The sequence below is a fragment of the Neoarthrinium moseri genome (assembly GCF_022829205.1).
Source record: "Neoarthrinium moseri strain CBS 164.80 chromosome Unknown scaffold2_Wmoseri_CBS_16480, whole genome shotgun sequence".
NCBI classification, from domain to species: Eukaryota; Fungi; Ascomycota; class Sordariomycetes; order Amphisphaeriales; family Apiosporaceae; genus Neoarthrinium; species Neoarthrinium moseri.
In genome coordinates, this window is record NW_026055116.1 from 658,884 (window position 1) to 673,381 (window position 14,498).

The window sequence follows — 14,498 nt, forward strand, 5'->3', positions numbered from 1 at the left end:
ATTACCCGTGCATTATTTTGGAATGAAAGGGTAAACTCGACATCTCTAATTTGGATCAGCCCTCAATCTTACTCCTAATTATGACTTTAGCACTTACATGTAAACATCGCCATCTGTGGCTTCTCTACCTACCTCGCTCTCCTGGTTATCATACTTCAGCACAAGGGACACATGTTGACTCCATCTCAATTTGATTGTCACTGCTAGGACAAACAGGTAATTCTGACACTGCATATATGCGCTTGTTCATATTGATAGGGGTGAAATCCAGTCTTTTTAACATGCAACTAGACGGAGAGGGTGTGCAACAATCGGCTGCTCTTGGATAAGCTTATATATATATATATATAGTGCAATATGTATCCTTCTGTGTTTCCAACCTCCGGCTTGATGAGGCAAACTCAACGGCAATGAGGTCAGGTATGATTATGAGACATACGGTATGGATCTTCTTCTCAAGAAGGTGGTTAGGAGAGGATTATATCGGACTCCTATCAGTACCTCATTGCGCCGTGATACTCGACAATTAGCTACTGAATTCAAGCTAGTAAACTAGTATTGTTCAATAAGTTCAAGAGTGCACACCATTGTTGTTCGAAAGGGGATCTTGGTAATAGTTAGGTTGTCACTTGAGTGCAAGCAAGTTGGAGATGAAAAACGTATGTAATCGCTGATATATATCGTTCAGTTGTAGCAGACAGCTCGTTCACGCACAGGCCCAACTTGTTGCTAGATCTGGGTTTCCTGTGCCATTGTACGTCGCTTTCTTTGGGTATGGGCAGAGAGGTCTTTGTCTGGCAACTTGGAGATTCCCTGAACTGACTTTCCACGCCGTCGCGATGACTGAGTCGACGCTGGTGGAGTTTTCAACCCAGGACATCAATGCAAGCATCGCGTCATGTTGTCGATTGATATTGTTGGGCACGGAATATCCATTGGAAAATGACCCCAAGGCGACTTGCTGGCTTGTTCCCACAAAGTTCCACGGTGCATTCACTGCAGAGGGGCTTAGCCAGCAATGCTGCATCCCGGGAACTAAAAAGAACCGGAAGAAATCATCAATACTCCCACCAATTTCTTCTCTTGTTCTGTTGTAGTAAAGCTTGGATGACCTTGTTGCAACAATTCCGTCGGCCGTGCCATGGTAAAGGATGATTTTGCCCCCTCGAGCCCGATATCCAGAGATATCATACTTGTCTGCAGTAGCATTACCAGGGTCGATTCGCCTAGCGTCATCCGCAACGGTGTCATTGTACTCCTGCCATGTCCATGTAGGGTCGTTGTAGAGGAAAAACCGTGGCCACTGCTGGTCAAAATTGGCTGGGTTCCCGTACAGTTGGTAGGTGTCCCATTGATCCTCAGAACTGTGCTCTAGCCCGTTGTATACCAGTTGCCCGTTAGACTCATTGTAGTCGCTGTATACGTTCTTTGCCGTTTCGACCTGTTCTGCTGTCAGGCAGTTCGAAGCATCGACCCCAGCATTTCCACACTGTATCACTGATAGATCTGGCTCACATGTCTCGGGTGAGCTCACGATGTTGTCTGTCAGTCCATCTTTGGCATCACATTGGGTTCTAACAGTGTCGGCCAGGAGTGTAAACTGGCTCACATCTGTGAAAGACCCAGGATCTGTAGTTGGAAGGTTAAGGGTTCCAAGGCGGGATAACCAAGGCATCAGGCCTACTTGGTCCCATGCCGGCGCGCCAATAAGAGCTCCGTCAAAAGAAGTCGCATCGAGTTGAATCTCCTTTAATCCTTGTCTTCCTCCTGTGGAGCAGCCGCTGTAATAGGAATATTTGATTTGCTTTTGGTAGTAAGCCTTTACAAGCGTCTTGCCAATGACAACGGAACCGTGAATTGCCCTCCATCCCCAATCGTTGATCCTTTCAGGGTTGTTCAGACCCCAGCTCAGATCGGATCCGGAGTTGTGCCCTGTGTCCGTTGAAATGCTCGCCATGCCATAGTGAGGTCCGGGTCCCATGTCGCGCCAGTTGATGCCCCCGAGAAACCCTCCATTTCCCACTGTTAAGAGCTTCCCATTCCAATTGGCAGCTGTGGGCAGGAACAACCCAAATCGATAATTCGAGGTTGATGATGATGAGACATTCACTATAATTGCGCAAACTTCCGGCAAGTTTGTTACGTTATTTGGATAGCCCAAGTTCTTTGCGCCTTCACCGTAGCTTCCGCCTGCATCAACATGATCAGCTCTCTCAATGACCGCCCCGGCGGGGAGGACAGATGAGAAAGCCGATGCCGTGCATGATCCTGCAGCATCTTTGTCTCGTATATAAGGGCCAGCTTGGGCAAGCCGCGAAAGTAGGGTGACAAGACCCCAAAGAAGGGGGAGTGCAACGACCACCATTGGGCTAATCTGGGTAAATCGCAGGTTAAACAGTAAGGCCGCAGCTGAACCAGGTTGTCGGATAACTGTAGATGGGACGAAACAGCCCTGTATTAATATAATGACAATTCCAAACATGTCTGCCTTGACTTACCCCGGCTCTTCTGCACATCATGCTGTTCTATCCCCCTTACTGCAGATTTATGCGTCAACTTGTGTGAATGACCATCCTGCTCATCCTCTCGACCCAATTTCTCGTGAGCTGGCATCTTACAAGCTTCGCCCCCCGGCACGGACTGGCATGCAGATTGGTGGGAAGGGCCAAGCTAACGATTAAGCCCTTGCTAAGTATATAGAGGGAGAGGCTCACGAGGCGCACACACGGCAGCACTAGCGAAAGACCAACCCCAATATTGCGACCCACCCTCAAGGAACTTTTGGACTCAGGAATGGCTGAGATTTCTCGTGACATACGGGCTTACGTTGAGCATCCAATGGAACACGCCGAACCAAATATGCACCACGAATTTGTACACGCTTTTGTGGTGGGCAGACGAAATGTGTTTCCAGCTGATCGGAGAATCCCTTGTTGCCAGAGTTGCATTTTTTCCCGCGCTTACCGTTGCGGCTGACCGCAGCACGTCACTACCGGTCTTGTTTCCCATCTCAGATATGCCGAGCGAGAATGCCAAGACTACGCCTCAAAAGGGAATTGTTGGACAGAAACGTACCGTGCCAACCCAGTCTCCCGGTGCGGGTGGATCCAAGTATACACTGAGCCCCATCTATTCCCCCGTACCCATCGCCCACCCATTCTACACTTGCCTAGGCCTGCAGAAAAATGCAAAAGTGCAAAAGAAGCAACGCAAGCATTGATTTAGATCGTCACCTAGGGGGTACATTTCCGGGTACCCTGGTTGTCCGGCCTGGCCGCACAGAAAATAACAGATGCAACATAACCACGGCGGAAAATCAAGTATCCCAGAGTTTTTATGAGATGCAGGAACCAGGCGGCCTATTCTGACATACCAAGAGTAACTTTGGAGGCGGAGGCTTCAATATATTGACGCTCCGCAAGACTTCTCCCAATGAACCAAGCTACAGCAAGCCACGCACCTCGTATGCCGTCTTATCTCATCTTCATGCGAGAAATCATCCACCACGCATTATTACGCCATCTCATCTACAGGACGGAATCGGGTGTGATAGGAACATCTTGACGTTGACCCCAAATGGCGTCAACATCCCTGTAAGTGCGCTCTTGCAGCCCACGCGCAACGGAAGTGCAAGGTCTTGCATACGTGATAACAAAAAAGCTCGAATAAGTGGCCTTATTGGGTCGCAGCCACGCCCAAAGCCCACTCTTGGGGGCGATAACATAACGATCTGGGTCGTAATTTGGGCACTATGCGCAGAATAGACTTGGCGGGTAACCCCTGCTATGCATTGTATACTGATATATATCACAGTGGATTCCATCACAGTTTGAAATCCACCAGGAACTGAAAATGATATCTTGCCAAATTGGGAGTCTGCAAATTAGAAGACACCTGACTACACCCTCCTGGACCCTATTGCGAAATGGGTCTCCTTCTCCGGCAGGTTCAATCACGCCACAGGAGCACGCAACCCGAGGCCGATGGACATATTGTGGGGTTTAAAGTTGCCGAGGGGTGATTTTCGCCAGTAGCAAGTTGCCCGAATGCGACGCATTTCTGATAGTCGCTGTATCCGATATCATGATCGTATGAAACCGTCACTCGCAAATAAATGATGACTGCTCATTAGGGTTTGGCCCGACATAAGTCAGCACCTTGGGGTAAGCACAAAGCGAAATGCTCCTCTTTGCTTGCTTATCCGCAACTCCGACTGCCGGCCCAGAGGCAGGGAGAGAATCTGGAGCAGTGCCGTTTTCCACCCACGCGCGAAGGGCATCGAATACAGTGCCGCTAGGATCAAGACCGGGACCGCCACCGCAATGGCCAACACCAGGCGCCACAAAGAATCGATAGTAATCGGCCATGTCCCCATTGAAAGAGCTGGCACGCTCATAGTAGTCGATTGTCCCATTCGATGGAATCAGTGGATCTTGTGTCCCGTGCCAGGCAAGTAGTTTGGTGCCGGCTTTCCTCAGATTGGTCAAGTCTGGATTATCCGTGCCAATGATTGAGGTATACTCGTCAACAGATTGACGGAAGAAATGATCCCATTGCTCCCTGCTGATTGTCGTAGTGTCGTAGGAAGCGTTTCTGGCAAGGAAAACTTGCAGCCAGTCGATGCCAATTTGGAACGGTATCACGGTACAATTGTCCACGGCCCGACAGCTGGTAGACAGCAGACCTGTCAATGAAGCATCGGGATGTATCCCATACCATTGGAAGTCACCATCAACTGACGTCGGTCCCTGCCAGATAGCATTTGCAAGTTCAGCCACCTTATCTGTGATGATAACTGTTCCTTGAGGTCTCGTACAGTTGACCGTCTGTCCAATCAAAGTCTTTGCATCGAACTTGCACCTGCCTGGGAATGATATTACTGAGTCCTGGACGCCGTCTAGACTGTCGCACGCTGTTGTTGCCGCATTGGTGATGGCTTGAAGGACGCATGCGGGAGGACTGATGTCTTGCAACGTGTTAGCTAGAGCCTTCTGGTTTGTTGCAGGGGGAGATGGCCTACCAAGTACTTGCGCCATGAAGTCCGACCAATACTGTTGCAACTGGAACCGTTGCCAGTTAATCGCTGGAGAGCCAGCAACAATGCCATCAAACTGCTCAGGATACCGTTGAGCCATCATGTGGCCCTGACGGCCACCAGTTGAGCAACCATTCCAGTAAGAGTACGTGGGCTTTGATCCGTAGTATATCTCAGTAGCTAACTTTCCCAGCGACGCCGCTTCATTCAGAGCCACGCTTGCAAAGTCATCAAGCGCTGGCCAATTCGTATTGCCTGGGCTTACAAGTCCCCAATCCGCGGTGCTTTGTGTGGCACTATGCCCACCGTCCGTTGACGACGAAGAATATCCAGCGGCTACTGGCGAAAGGATGGTGCTTTCACTGCCAGCACTCCAACCACCACCACCGGCGATCTGGAAGCGAGAGTTCCATTTGGTGGGATCCAGAGGTAGGCCTATCCACGTATTGACGACATCGTTTTGTCCTGGGTGCGTATACTTCAGAGAAATCTTGCAGAAGTCCACGGTTGCTTTGGATTGTGTGACATTATAAGACAGAATCTCAATGTTACTCAGGGTAAGGGATTGGAAGGTTGCCGGATTGCAGTCCGGGGCAGCGGCGGTCTGGATTGCAAATAGCCCAAGCAGGACGCTCGTATAATATGAAGTATGAGCCATTAGAATTGAAATCAAGATACCGCAGGCCGTCCACTCTGAAAAGAGGGATGGGATAATGACAGAGACTGGCCCAAGGGTTTATCAGTGATTGATCCCCACAATATGTCCCTCAGGACCATTTTAAATGACGCGCCAACAGCCAAAGACAATCCAACGCGTGCGACCAATGCAGCGACGGGCTAGGTGATGATGCTTGTCAGGACGGCAAATAGAGGAGGTAACGAAATTAGCGCGGCAACATGTGATTCTGATCGTCCAAAGTAGGCAGTCCACTGTTCGTTACCGTTACTCTATAGATTGGCTGGTCCGTGCCTCTGATTTCGGCAATATTACCCGGCATTAATCGCTGTCCTGGCTAAACCTGTCTGGTCATACACGGTCGCATGAGGGCGTCGTTCTTAAAAAGTCATGAAATCATAGAATCAGAACTGTTGTGCACCTCAACTGGGTAATTCTCGCATATACATGTGGCAGAAGGGGGATTGGGTTCGGGATTTCCCGTGACGTGGAACCTGAAAACGACAGAGATTTCTTGTGAGGGTTAACATATCCTGGATTGTCTATAGGACTTAGGTCAATAAAGTTTAATTAGGGTTTGCAGCAGTAACTGCTTGGCAAGCAGCACAGAATTTCCCACATGGGAAATATACAGGGACCGAATACATGACCTATTCACTTCAAGTCGGTCTGCCATCACTGTATTATTGCCGACAAAGCTGTGATTCAGGTCAAGATATGAACAAACCGTAAGATGCCACAAAATAGGGCGAAGCTGCAGTAGAGATCAGTTTACCACAGCTCTTCTGATTAGTGACAGGCTTAAGTCAAGACGTGTTTCGACCACAGCCAAATACAAACGAGAAGATATAAGGGTAAATCTATATGGCCATCGTCCATGGTTACCTATGTTGCAGGTTTGTTTCTCCACTGTAGATGAAGGCCAAGAGTAATCCTCCACTCTATTCCTCCCAGTGGTTGACGAAAACCCCCAGTCCTTACCCGCCAGCTACAGGTAGGCTTGGTCTGAGAGTATCTCGGTATATACTGAACCTGCATATTTTGACAAATGTGTCCTAGGCACTGGTTTATAAATTGAGGAAATCCTTTGAGAGAATATGAGCTGTTCTTGCATCAATTTTTCTTATATGGCGGTTCTTGTGTGGGTTCAAGTGGGACAGGCTTTGACATGACACCTCTCCATGACAATTCTTGGAGGCTTCAAGCTCCGCACACATTCCACAACATTGTGAATTGTGAAGCCTACGACTGCTCGGCTTCAAGGACGATTTGAGAAGTCAAATACTCACGGTGATGCGGGGAATGTTAACCCCAAAACTTGACTCGAAGATCAAATGGGAGCAAATAAAAACTACATTGGAACTTTATTGATGTAACATATATCCAAATTATCTTGCAAAGTATGAATTTCACTCTATAATGCTGTCATGCCCTCCAACTGGGCTTTGATCTGCAGCGCCACCATTCTGGAGAAGTATCGGCACATGGCGAAATTGCCTCCATGAAGCCAAAGTCCCGGTTGGCCGCTCCTCTTCCAGATCGTTCGCATCTCACCCTCGTTGTCGAAACCCCAGACATCGCCAACGCGGTCGCCGACCTCATCGCCAAAGATCTGCCGCGTGGCCGTGCGCATGTTCTGGTAGCCGGTGGCGACGACGATCTCGTCGGCCTCAAGCTCAGAGCCATCAGCGAACCGCAGCCCGTGGGGGAGGACCTCGTCGACCTCCTGACCCTGCTTTACCTTCGCCTTGCCGTCGATAATGAGGTGACAGCTGCCCACGTCGAAGTAGTAGCCCCCGCCGCGCTGAAAGTACTTGATTAGAATGCCACAGTCATCCGGGCCATAGTCGACCTTGAAGCCTGCCTTCTCGAGGCCATCAAGGATCGGTTTGTCCTGCTCGATCTGGATCTTGGTCAGCTGCTGGTGGGCAGCCTTGAGGACTTCGGCTGGCCATCCCCACACGAGCAGGTCTGCGTCATCAATTGGTGGACCGTCTTCGCAATAAAGCTTTCCCAGCAGTAGGTTTTTGATGGTATCTGCGCCAATTATGGCAGTTGAGGTCCTTTGTACCATCGTCACATCGTAACCTTCCTCGTAGAAAGCTTGGCAAATGTCCATGGCAGAGTTACATGACCCTACTACGATCGCCTTCTTGCCTTTCTGGTTTCTCGGACTATACTTTCCTGCACCTTTAAACTCTGAGGAGTGGCAAATAACGTCTCCTTTGAAGTTCTCCCAACCCTTGAAGTTGGGCTCGTTCTTCTTTCCCGAGTGACCGGTGGCTTGTACAACATGCTTAGGGTGTAAAACTCGAGATTCTATGCTCCCGTTGGCATGCTTGCGTGTGACGACGATCGTCCACTGGCCTTTACTGTCATCCCATTTGGTCGACTCAATCGTGGTCTTTGTCCAGATATTCAGCTCGAGCATCTCGGCGTACGCCTTGAAGTACCCGGCAAGCTTGTCTTTTGGTGTATAGATAGGCCAGAACTTGGGAAACTCCAGATACGGCATCTGATCGTACCAGATGGGGTCGTGCAGGACGAGTTGGTGGTATCTATTTCGCCAGTTGTCGCCAACCTCGTCGCAGGCATCCACAATCAACGTCGGAACACCAAGCATCTTGAGGCGAGCATGGATTGTCAAGCCGGCCTGGCCAGCACCTGAGTATGGTCAGTAAAGATCAAATCATAGGAAAAGAAGACGAATCATACCGATCACCAGGACATCGGGACTGCTGTTCTCAAACTCAACCTCGTCTCGTCGTCGGTCTAACCAGTTCTTGCGCGAGGCGATGGCCCCATGTTGAACCCCCTTAGCTCTGTTAGGACCGATGGGCTCCTCGAACCCTGTGAGCTCATCGAGCGAGGTGAAGCAGGTCCAAATCTTCCACTGCCCGGCATCTTCCACGAGGTTCATAAGCCCGCGGCCAGAGCCATCCTTGGTGGTCGCAATAACGAAGAACTGGATACCCTTGACCGTCTCATGAGGGTTAAATGCACACAGTCTAGGTCCACGGTTTGGCTCGGACCTGTCAATTTCTATTTTCTTCAAATTATGTCCATCGTCAAGGAACGTCGCGATCTTGTTGTTCCCTTTAATCGTTCGTAGGTCCCATGTCAAGCATAGGTGGTCCCGCCAATATCCCTCGCTGCAAAATAACTGAGCGACAGATACATTGTCGTTTCTTTCAAGAGACTGATTTAATGAATCGATAATCTTGGAACTGATGGCATCGGCATCGACTGCCACGTTCTTCGCGGTCGAGGGCCACCGCGCAATGGGCGTGTTTACAGAGCCTGGGGCTATCTGCCTGGTGGTCTTGCCCGCAACCGTAACAGGAATGGGTCCAATAGTCATGCTGTTGATTTAACTTATGTTTTACCGGCGTGGAGTAATGCTGTCTCGCAAGGCTTCAGACTTCTGAAAATGCAGACCCTCTTTGAAAGAACCGTGAATGGAGACCATCAAGAATTTGTAGCCTCTGGGCTCTGATAGCACTCCTCCCCAGAAGCCCCCGCATGCACCCATCTCCAAGTATTCCGGCGAAACCTACATCTCCAACCACGCAGCTCGCCATTTTAGGAAACAATAGGCACCAGAAACAATGGCGTACCACCAAATGATCGTCCACACGCCAAGCACGAGCAAAATTAGAGTTAGAAAAAGGGGACTCCGTTAATCCGGCGCCCAATGAACGATGCCATATGGTGCCGTGTACGCAGTGTTCTTTATGTATGGTATAAGCCGATGGGCTCACCCTAGTCCTTGTAGGGCAACCCGGTGCTGAGGTGCAGGTTGGAAGGTCAAATTGGACTTATTCCCGGCCATGCTGCTGGCGCCATGTCTGAAAGTGAAATGACCAATTGCCATGCTCTCGGATGGCCTACTGAGCACACATACCACGGCGCCAGTGGCCCCAGCCAAAGCCCTCTGAATTGAGAGTGATGTATGATGCCGTTACATCTGTTCGTGTCTATCTGGGTAGGGACCCGTGGGTGGGGTTGCCCACACTTAGTCGGTTAACCCCACGGGGAAGCCTGCAGAGCCTCCGCACAGGATCCGCATGATACCCGCACATTGACGTCCGAAGTCGCCTGGAGAAAGCTGTAGCCCGCAAGTATTGTAAGTCCATATGTACCTTGGTAGGTATTGGCTGCCTGCGGAGTAACCAAGGGCTCATGCGTGGGACAGGCAAAGAACACTGAAAAAGACAGCACAGAAAGCTATATGACGTGCCCCCCTTTTAACTGCAGCCAGCACCCTCTGCTTGTTACCGCAAGATCAATCCCCGACTCCTCTGATGAGTTTCAATCCCAGAACAGTTACTGATAGTCCAATCTCGAGATGTATGACTCCGTAGCTCAGAACATAATAGAATATTGTCGGTTTTGTAAAGCCTCGCATAATCATCCCCTCTCTTCATGGTGGTCAGCCCTGGGAAGAGCACCAGAAGTTTTGATCGTCATATTCTTGTGCAATGCATGAAGGAGTGATGCCTGTGTTCTGTAGCGCTATTATAGTAGCCCCTTCAATGCTAGACACACATATTAGCAGATATACATGGTTATCCAGCTGAAGTGAACCAGCCATACCTTATGACGGATCCGTTCATAGTCCTTGCCTGACATTGCTCGAACCATATGTCACTGAACCGCGCGAAGGGAACTTGACCAACGTTTGTGGAAAAGTCCTCCACGATCCACTCGGTATCCGCCTGGCAGAGTGGTGTACCATTAATGAGATTGAAGGTAACGGTGTTGCCCAACGAATAATTCTCAAGAACCCTTCACCATGTCAGTTTGTTCGTCTGCTGTATTTACTACATTGGAGAACATTATATTTTGTATAGAAGATGTGATAGAAAAGCATGAGTGAATCGAAGGCGGGGGAGTTGACTCAATCAAAATAATGTCGCTTAGGGAAACTCACAGCTGTGCCGAAGTGGAGCTCAATACTGAGATATTGACAAACATCCAGTCTCCAGGACTGAGAGGAAACGACGGAATGGTATAGGCAGCATCAGGGATCCACTCAAGCCACGCATTCGAAGTTTGAGTGCCATTCTGGTCAAGTGAAGTCGTTGTTCCAGCTTGCAGGAGGGCGGTCTGGCAGCTAGCACCATCAATGCCAATCCAAGAGGCGGCATGTTGGGGATAGGGAGTATTTGGACGTGATGAGAGGTTGGGAGCAGCGAAGTATGCGGATATCCCTGTGAACTTGTTGGTCGAAGGCGTGTGCTGTAAACCACCGCACCAGTTTCCGGAAGCACCAGTGGGGTTCCTCTTCCCTTTGACATCATAGGGAGGTGCATTGCCTCCACGATGAACCTGCGTTCGTTCGAGTGTCACTGAGTCTAGTAAAATCGGTTTGGCCTTAGAAGTTCCGGATACGACGGTGACCTCAAGATCGGCGTAAGCCAGAAGCACCCTTATGAGTATAAAGATACCGGAGACGAGGGCCTTCATGGTGAAAGCCGCTGTTGAATGTATAATTGGGCACTGAAAAGTAATGATGCTGGAATACGGGAGAAATTGAATCAGACGGGCAATCAGGGGTTGTATCAAGGGCTTGATGTAGAACCACCACGGTGAGTTATATAGTAGAGAAAGGCCGATGTATCTGTTTTCATGGCAGGGGCAAAGCTATTTCACCGCATTGTAGATGGGTCACGAAGTCAAGATGCTCTCGGGCATCCTGGTAGGCATTAGTGTGCATACCTTATGATTACAACATGTTTGCTCCTCTGACTCCGTGCGCCGCCCTGCTGACAGGCTCTTTGTCTAAAATTATATCACACCGAAGCAAGGGCAATGACTTAAAGCCAGTATAGAAATACAGTGGTTAGTATCTGCCAAGAGGCTCCTGTTGATCGCTCCCAGCCGTTCATGGGGGCCATGTGATCAGTGAGGCGTGCCACAAGCAGGGTTGAAACAAGACGAGAAGGATAGATTGGTCCGATTCCTAGATGATGAAGGGGAGCCATGGAAAGACTGTGTCAAAGGTCGAATCCTGAATATGCACGTTGTCAGACGGCAATTTTGAACAGGGCCAAGACCCTAGTAAGTTATGATTACCCCTAGTCCCAAAAGAAAAATGGGTGTTGCAATGCGCCACTGCCCGAACCTCACCCAGGCCACCATTCGCCGAGTTTGTCCTCCTGGTCTCGTCGGTCGCAATGCGTTTCTTGATCTGTGGAGCGTGTTTTATGGGGGTGTGAATAGCTAAACACTGGTTATCTAGACAGCTGGCTGTCACCAAGCGCGAGTTAACTCCTATAGACTGTTGCCTATACAGACTTGAGCTGTGGACTGTGTACCGGCTTTCATGGTCACAGTCAGTATCTAAGCAGGACCTCATACAACTGTGATCGACAATTACAAGATCTAGAGACACAACTAGTAGCACTCCACGAGGCTCTTGCTGCGTACGTAAAGCACAGCTATGTCTTGCGCCGTGGCACCAGTGTAACTGGCCTGGTTTGGCTGCCAAATTCGAGCGTTGGTAAGCATTGAGAACAGATAGACGCAGCAATACATGGGACTGGGAAGGGAACCCGTGTCAACGTCCTACACTGAGTTGGGTGGAAGAAGGCAGATTGGTGGTGTAGGAATGCAGTCTATGTGCGGCGTCCACTGTGTATGTTGGTCTCCCAGGGTCTTCCGAGCTGGCGTGGACAGTCAAGTAGAGCAGGAGGGAGATTACCGGCTGATGATAAATCTCAGAGCTTGCTTAGCTGAACCTGGAGCGATTATGTATAGCATTGAACACAATACCTAGAATGCAGGAGAATTGCTAGAAACCCATTTTAGTTCTATTGCAACAATGAGCATCTTCTTGTTTTCTACGTGATTTCTAGTGACGAGTCTAAAATTGGGCAATCCAATGATGTTCCCTACAATCTCGCCGTCTCGACCCATGGGTTACCCCATAACTAGACCAGAGTCAAAGCCGTGAGTCTAGCATAGCTCCCACAATGGTCGAGGTAGTGTAGATCTAGGGGGAGGCTGTCCCGTCTTCACCTGCTTAACACTCACGTAGACTACCTTACGTGATGGAGTGCCAGTGAAAACGGAGCACGAGTCCAGGCCGTAATAATCAGATATGGAGTGGGTGAGCCATCGCCTGTTCATGTCAGCATTGGGTCGAGTAGCCCAGGCACAGTCAACGGTGTCTTACTTGAATGCACTTTTCTCGTCATCTTCCCCCAGAGCATCGAATAGCATACCAGTTTCGTCTTTGTGGCCTTCACGTCTTGCCTTCTTCCAGCCATCTCTCATGGAGCCGTTGCGGCCGACGAAGACAATTTCTTCGTCCTCGGTATCATCGCTATCCGTGTCGGCCAACTTGGCAACGTCGCGGTCAATGAGGAACTTCCGGACAGGCTCCTCAAGCGAACGAACCCAGGTTTTGACAGCGGGGATTTTCTTGGCCCGGACGAATAGCTCGCGGGGTACACGGCCATGTACATTCTCGTCTCCCAGGGTCTGAGTCTGCATCTGCTTTCGGCGGGCCGCGGCAGCTTTCTTGGCTTCTACATCGCTGCGCAGACGGCTATCCCATATGGCAGCCACCTGGTAGGGTACGTATTGGACGGGGTGGGTAGGTCGCGGTTCGTAGTCAATGGGCTCGGGTGGTTGGACATTCGGGACGTGCATTAAGCGATCTAGATCAAGTCAGCCCTAATGAAACTCCATGGCATCTACGACAGTGGTTTGCATCATATTTCGCGTCCCATAGATGCATCATAGAGGCGTGCTCGTACCATTCTCCCAACGCCGTCGCTGCCGGGTGCCCTCCTTGCCTTTCAACAAGGCGTCGCGACGCTTCATGCTGTCACGGCGAGAAGGGGGTCGGCGCGGCGGCGTGATAGCGTCGGTCGATCTGTTGGGCTCATGTACCCTCACGGAGGGCTTCACGGCACTGTGGCCATGGTCGTCGAGCGGGATCGTGAGTGGGGTTGTGCCCCGGGCCGTGGGCGAGACGCTCAGCGATTCAAGTGCCGATACGGCCCATGCTTCAATATCTACGGGAGCCGTCGAAGCGCCGGGACTCGGACTTTGCGATTGATGGGAATCCGCCTGCGCTTGAGATTCGCTCGCGGTGCCATGAGGCTCTGGCGGCGGCGGCACGGCACTGTAGATAGCCATCTTCGACGGTCTGCGATAAGGGCTACCATCCGGGTCCAGCGGACGGCAAGGTCTGTGATGCAATGTCCCGAGGAATCCGGCGAGGGAATGGGGGACGATATCTCAGAGTGCTATGCCGGACTGAGGTAACGGACCGGGCGCGACAACAGATGCTTGACTACCACGCTGTCGATGGCAGTCAGACGAACGGATCGGACCTCGACGAGAATGACACATTGACTTGGACAATGACTCGTTTCCCGAAACCAGCGAGCGATAGGGAGCTTCGGCCAATCAGAAGCGTAGCGCAAACACGAGGGTTTGGATTGGGGCCTGGAGAGATCCACTCCGGACTTCAGCTCCGCCCTGGGGGTTTCCAACTTCCTGGGGATCCATCTGCGACAGGGCTCACCTACTCCCTGCCATTGCTTTACGTGCTGGTTGATTGGTCGAGGTTACACCCAGATGGCGGCTTCATCATCATGGCTCAGATGAACGGCTTCGGCCTAGTTGTTGTATCGGCACCTGAAGCCTCAATACCTGGGAGATTATAAAACGCCTAATAGAGCGTGCCCATGGCGAGTATATTGCAACAGCCCTGGGCGAACAGCACGCCCAAATGTAGATCCAGAGGCGGTGGAAAAGGCAAGAGATTGA

At 50.5% G+C, this 14,498-nt stretch overlaps 5 protein-coding genes across 5 annotated transcripts; all 5 read right to left on the bottom strand.

The window, feature by feature from the left end:
- Positions 1–706: 706 nt before the first annotated feature.
- Positions 707–2,482, bottom strand: JN550_000958 (uncharacterized protein; the record flags this gene model as incomplete). The annotated part of the gene is made up of 1 exon (XM_049321668.1): positions 707–2,482. One exon carries the CDS (start codon positions 2,480–2,482, stop codon positions 707–709), a length of 1,776 nt encoding a protein of 591 aa, XP_049176864.1.
- A 1,618-nt stretch (positions 2,483–4,100) lies between these two features.
- Positions 4,101–5,693, bottom strand: JN550_000959 (uncharacterized protein; the record flags this gene model as incomplete). Its single annotated transcript, XM_049321679.1, has 1 exon — positions 4,101–5,693. The coding sequence occupies one exon, from the start codon at positions 5,691–5,693 to the stop codon at positions 4,101–4,103; it is 1,593 nt and encodes a 530-aa protein (XP_049176865.1).
- Positions 5,694–7,125: 1,432 nt separating this feature from the next.
- Positions 7,126–9,072, bottom strand: JN550_000960 (uncharacterized protein; the record flags this gene model as incomplete). Its single annotated transcript, XM_049321690.1, has 2 exons — positions 7,126–8,375; positions 8,427–9,072. The coding sequence occupies 2 exons, from the start codon at positions 9,070–9,072 to the stop codon at positions 7,126–7,128; spliced, it is 1,896 nt and encodes a 631-aa protein (XP_049176866.1).
- A 1,071-nt stretch (positions 9,073–10,143) lies between these two features.
- JN550_000961 (uncharacterized protein) lies at positions 10,144–11,180 on the bottom strand (the record flags this gene model as incomplete). The annotated part of the gene is made up of 3 exons (XM_049321701.1): positions 10,144–10,249; positions 10,308–10,499; positions 10,645–11,180. 3 exons carry the CDS (start codon positions 11,178–11,180, stop codon positions 10,144–10,146), a joined length of 834 nt encoding a protein of 277 aa, XP_049176867.1.
- A 1,427-nt stretch (positions 11,181–12,607) lies between these two features.
- Positions 12,608–13,862, bottom strand: JN550_000962 (uncharacterized protein; the record flags this gene model as incomplete). The annotated part of the gene is made up of 4 exons (XM_049321712.1): positions 12,608–12,646; positions 12,750–12,837; positions 12,892–13,378; positions 13,478–13,862. 4 exons carry the CDS (start codon positions 13,860–13,862, stop codon positions 12,608–12,610), a joined length of 999 nt encoding a protein of 332 aa, XP_049176868.1.
- Positions 13,863–14,498: the final 636 nt, after the last annotated feature.